This window comes from Alligator sinensis, unplaced genomic scaffold (assembly GCF_000455745.1).
Source record: "Alligator sinensis unplaced genomic scaffold, ASM45574v1 scaffold194_1, whole genome shotgun sequence".
Taxonomy (NCBI): Eukaryota; Metazoa; Chordata; order Crocodylia; family Alligatoridae; genus Alligator; species Alligator sinensis.
In genome coordinates this window covers 545,626-551,472 of record NW_005841945.1, presented here as the reverse complement: position 1 = coordinate 551,472, position 5,847 = coordinate 545,626, and the positions used below count along the sequence as shown (strand labels likewise).

The 5,847-nt window shown below is 45.3% G+C and overlaps 1 protein-coding gene across 1 annotated transcript in view; it reads right to left on the bottom strand.

The window, feature by feature from the left end:
• The window catches only part of HPGDS (hematopoietic prostaglandin D synthase), a 70,060-nt gene that overhangs the window by 41,385 nt on the left and 22,828 nt on the right, over positions 1-5,847 (bottom strand). Inside the window, exon 2 of the mRNA XM_006020049.3 lies at positions 4,906-5,047. Coding sequence (XP_006020111.1) covers positions 4,906-5,038 — 133 coding nt within the window. The 5' untranslated portion in view covers positions 5,039-5,047. The remainder of the gene's footprint in view (positions 1-4,905; positions 5,048-5,847) is intronic.

The following is a 5,847-nucleotide window of genomic DNA, read 5'->3' as shown; positions in this document are numbered from 1 at the left end:
GTCAGGGAGGCGGGCAGGGGACCCCCCATGGTCCCCTCCCCTGCTGCAGCCACCGGGGACTGCCCGAATCATCAAAGCTCTCCGAATCTTTGCCAAAGATTTGGAGAGCTTTGAATTGATTCGGACCTTTAAACTGGTCCCCTGATTTGATTCAGATTCAGAGATTTGGCCACTGAATTGGACCGAATCTCCCCTGAATCGAATCACCACCCGAAGCTTCACACAGCCCTAGTGGATAGCCCTAGTTTAGACAATCATGTCTCCAGGTCTCATTTCTGTGATCCTGTATCACCAAGTGAATGTTTTATTCATCCTAGGTTTCATTTTTATTTTTCTTTAGGCCTGGAGTTGAAATATACTTAGCTCTGGTATGCTGATCCCTGTTCGTCTTTGCTGATAACTTGAAGAGTTTAGTGTGTTGTTCCAGGTATGCTAGAACAGTGTGTACTATGCACTTCCCTTTTCTTCCTGATGAAATCTGAATGCTTTCCATGTATAAATAGACTGCTTATTTGAAGGGATTTGGATAGGCTGCTTTAAAATAATATGGTAACAAAGCAGCAGTTGTTTGAGCTATCTTACAAAGGTCTTGCTGACGGTTAAGGTTTTGTATATTAATGTATACAATTCCTTCTAAGTAGTGAGGGTAAATTTTGGTCATTGTATCCAAAATTAATATCCAACGGGTATTTAGTTTTGATGCCTTACAATTAAGTTTAAACTATATTTAGTACAATAACACTATTCATAAAAGTTTAAATAACCTGTAAAGTTGCATTGTAAAAAGTGTTTATTTGTACAAATTAACTTTGAAGCAATCCCAGATGCTTTCCTTTAAAGTTCATTTGGTTTTAATGAAATTATTCATTGATGCTATCACAAGATAGACCATTGTGAGTTCTTCCATGGAGATCTTTGCAAAGTCACATGAATTAAGATACTGCAGGTTAAAAGGAGTGCCGAAGTATGTGTAACATATTTGACACTACTTACATGCTTGTACATTTGCACTAAAATTCTAATTCTGTAAACCAAGAGCAGTGGTTGAAATGAATGACACCTTATCAAATAATGCAGAAATGTTACTACTTAAAAATCAGTTAATTTTTATAGCATGTTGAATTCTGTAATATATAAAATATAAAACATTATTATACTTGTTTGTCTTTACAAATGTAGGATTTTTCACTCTAAACAGTTTTATAGTGCTTCTAGTGATATATCTGGGCTTTAGAGGGCCAAAAGACTTTTTTTTTCCCCCTTGAGAGGGAGAGATTTGGCTGGCATGCATTAAACAGAAGTCTGCTCTGAACCTACAGAGTACTACAAAACAAGAATGAATCTAGGCATGGAAGGATGCGAAGGGAGTAGTCAGGAAGAAGGTTGAGAGGGGTGTAGGAAGTGGGAGTAGGTTGTGCAAGGTGTTGAGCATTTTAGCTCTCATCCAGTAAGGCGCTTAAGCACGTATGCAACTATATGTATGTGCCACATGGGAGTGTTTGTACGATTAGGGTGCAGGATCCAACAATGGGGTTGAAAAATCAGATAAAGACTGTCTGATCTATTGTCCATATTTTAGTTGTGGCTGTCTTCCTTAATGAAGACTGATATAGGGGCCTGATCTCACTCACAGTCCCCTCAGTAATAGCAGCACTGATTCAATAGCTAGGAACATAAATCCAACAAATTATCATAACTAGATAATGCTGTGGTTGTACTGCCAGTCAGATACAAAAGTTAGTCTCCAGTGAAGGAAAACAGATTACCCACTGTATTTACTTGAATCCAAGATGAGGTTTTTTTTCCTCCCCAAACAACATAGGGAGAGGGGGAAGTTTAGTCTTAGGTTTGAGTGCCAGCCCAGGTCAGGCAGTGGCTCAGCTTCAGCCCCAGGTTTTAAGTTCAGAAATGTATTGCTAACTACTAACCCTTTCATACTATGTCTGCACTGTGGTACTCAAACCAGGTTCTTTTCAATTTAAAAAAAATCATCCCTCTTAGTAAAGGATCTACATGACAAATTGTGCCATTATTGATGTTTCTGCATCCCCCTGGCCTTGGGTAATCTGACTGATGCTTATGTGCGCTACTTGGTACTGGCATTGATTATCACTATTTGGCCTTTTTCTGCTGGATCCTTTTTTTACTGTGGACTCTTGGGAAAACTCCCCTTTACTGCCCCTTATACACATTTCTCTAAGTGAAAGAATCTGTATGGTCTGCCTTCTTGAGATATAGCATTAAATCCTGGCAGTTCATCCTCTACACTTAGCTAAGTAACCAGGATAGAATCAATGGCCACATCCAGACAAGAGCACCTTATACCACGTATTTAGATGTTTTTTGTGCTGCAAAGGCATGCTACCCATGCGTGCGCTGCTCCATTTTTTTCTGCAAGTTTTTTTCACCACTGGGCAGCATGGGACTTGCAGCTGTAAGGAACTTCCCCACTCTGCTCTGCTGTGCCAGGTCCCACTCACTGAGCCATGGAGCCTCTAAGGGAGGGCATCAGGGCATGGAGCTCCAGCCCATAGCAGGCAGCCTGGCCCGACCCTATGCACAGGTCTGTGGGGCATGTGCCTCCCCTCGCCCCCCAGGAGTGTGTGCAGCAGCAGGGAGCCAGCCTCCCTCTTCCCCCTTCCCCCCCCCCCCCCCCACAAGCTGCTCGCGGCTCCATCCCGATCTCCGATCCCCTGTGGCTGTGCATTCCAGTCCTGGCCCTCAAACCCCACCCAGGCTGGACAGCAGCCCTAGCCCTAGCTTACCAAACTCCCTCCCTCCCTCCCTCCTTATGGGGGCCTCAATCCCCCTTCCCCCCTCCAGTCTTTCCTGAGGGAGCTGCTCTCCAGGCTGCCTGGTGGCCATGTGCATGTGTGAGCATGCACATGACATCCCCTGTCTGACTGCCCTCCTCCTGCTCCCCGCAGCTGTTTGCAGGCTGGAACTCAGCCTGCCTGCAGAGAGCTCTGCAAAAGTGTAAAATCTGTGTCGGGGAGATCAGGGGGCTCACGGCAGAAATGCAACTGAATTAAGCAGTTTGAGACAACCACTAAAAACAAAGTGACAGCCATAGAATCATAGAGAAGTAGGGTTGGAAGAGACCTCCAGAGGTCATCTAGTCCAAACCTCAGCCTGAGGTAGGATCATCCCTATCCAAACCATCCTATATAATCTATAATCTAAACTCTGCATAAGACTACTGTCAACCCTGACACAACACAAGACATAACACTCTAACCTGCCACTAGTAAAGCAGAGGAACCATGGCAGTTGATTTTTCAGCCTATGCATTATTCCTCTTATTCATTATTTCTGTGGGTTTGGACAGATTACACATTTACACCATAGATTATTTTTCAAAACCTATGTAAATTACCCTTGGATCCAGGGCAAAGAGATGACCCATCATTATGCACTGAGTTGTGTTATAGTACTTTGTCACAAGTAGCAGGGGAACAGGTAAAAGGCTACCTTTGTGCATAAACTTCAGAGAAAGGACTCTGGCACCAGTTCAATATATATAGGTAAAGTTTTACTCCTGATTTTTATGACAGTAATTTTATACTAGATTCAAGTAAGCTACTGCAGTATAGTATTATCCATTGTCTATTAAGTCCTCCTTTGTATTTGTGTAAAGCCTGACATATTGGCATAAATGCATTGTATATCCACGCTCCTCAAGAACCTGTCAGACCATAAAGAGTGGTTCCTTTTTTGCGCCTTTCACTCCCAGATTCATGAACAGCATGTGCCCCTGGTGGCTGCGGCATGGCTGCGCGGGAGCCTGGTGGCGGTAAGCTGGGAGCTCCTGCAGATGCCACTGGCACTGTCAGCAGTGGGGGGAAGGGGGTGGTGAGCACTGACCAGGGGTCAGCAACCACCTTCAGGCACTGCCGGCAGCGTCAGCAGTGATCGTGGACCGCCCGCAGATACCGTGGAGGTGGGGTGGTGAGAGGTGACTGCTCGCAGGCACTGTCAACAGTCTCAGTGGTGCCTTTTTGTAGGGAGTGCACCACCACACTCAGGGGGTGCACATGCACCCATGTGAACCCCATACGCGTCGTCCCTGCCCAGATTATTCTCTAAAGTTAAGTAAGGGTGAAGTTGCATGTTTCAGTTAGAGTATACTAAATCTGTGGAATGCTAAGCAATGTTAAAATTAAAATGTGCTGAAAGCCATCGCACATTAACTGTTAATACCATTTCTTGCCTGTATAGCTCTGACTGGTCACTAGAGGGCTAGAGACCAGAAGTGAGCCTAGGAACAGGACAGCTGCACTGTATTCCTGCTCTGGGTGGGTAAGGGGGTGGAATGGTACATCCTGGGATACTGAACACCTGCAAATTGCTCATTTTATCTCCATGGAGCAGATTAAAATTACCCTAACATGAGCTAAGTAGCACTACCCAGAGTTAGTCCTCACCTGAAGTGGTGTGAAGTTGACATGCTCAGACAGCACTTGACATGAGTTAATAAGCCTTAATATGTAGGTGTTTGCATTTTAACTGCCCGGTTGGTATAGTATGGTATAAGTGTAATATGTAACTTCACCCGAAGGACTGCAGTATCTCCTTTGAGGCCAATTTTTTCTAAGAGTTCTAAAATGTCAATAGGTCCTTGACAGGTAACAGTTCAAATTCTGAGGCTAGGACCCAGCTTGGGTCAGCATAGAAGCCAGTGGAACCTATGGTAAGTTATATCAGGGGAAGGGACCTGATCTATGCTAGGGAGCCAAAGGGTGCAATCAGCCATGCTGCATCCAGGAGCAAAATTTCTATTGACTTCAATCAAGCCAGGACTTCAACAAAAAACAGAAAGAGCAAATGTGCACCCATTTTTTATTGATTTATGTTATGACAGGATTTTTAATATAGATTTGGATAAAAAAAATCTGTTCTACTCACTTGGCTTGATGCTGGGCCAATCTGCCCATTCAATCCTGTAGTCTTCATACTTTATGCCTGAATAGGCAAATAGGTAGCGAATGATTTCTCCTCTTCCTCTCAGATTGAAGTATGTAAGTTTGTAGTGTGACATGGTGAAGCTCTGAAAGAAAAGCCATGCTGATTATTTAACAGCCTGCCATATTTAAAGCCTGCCATATTTATTAGGGCTGTGCAAAATTTTGGCAGCCATTTTGTTTCAGAGGTGTTTCGGCCTGTTTTGTGCCCTAAACATCGACTTCAAAATGAAATAGAAGGCTCCAAAACTAAACAAAACCATCCAAAATATTTTGGATGTTTCAGAACGTTTTGGAGGTGGACTTGTGGGGAAACAGAAACTCAGAAGATGGAAGGGGAAGACAGGAGGGGAAGGGCTGCCCTGATATTGATATCTGTAGCTGGCCATTGTCTGTGATCTGTCCCTGAGGTCCCTTCCAATCCCAGTGCTCTGGGGGAGGGACAGAGAAACAGCATGTAACAGTCTGTGAAGCCTTTCTCTGCTTTTTGTGAGCTATCTGTCTGGAAGCAACAACATGTGAAAAGTACTGGCTGACTGCCTCATGGTCAGTCTCTTGCTAGTCTCTCCTCTTGGAAAAGATTAGATACACCAGGCTTGTCCAACATACAGCCCGCCAAGCCATTTTATCTGGCCTGTGGCGGCGGCGGTGCCACTGAGTGCAGAGCTGCGGCAGTGGCATGGAGTGCGGAGCCACCACTGCAGAGCACAGAGCTGCCGCCGCCATGGGGCAGCGGCAGCAGTGTGGAGCACGGAGCTGCGGCAGTGGTGGTGCTGGCGTGCAGCACAGAGCCACTGCCGCTGAGCTAGGAGCTGCCAGCGTGGGGTGGTGGCGGTGCCAATGGCAGAGTGCGGAGCCACTGTGGCGAGGGCGCCGTGGGGCAGGG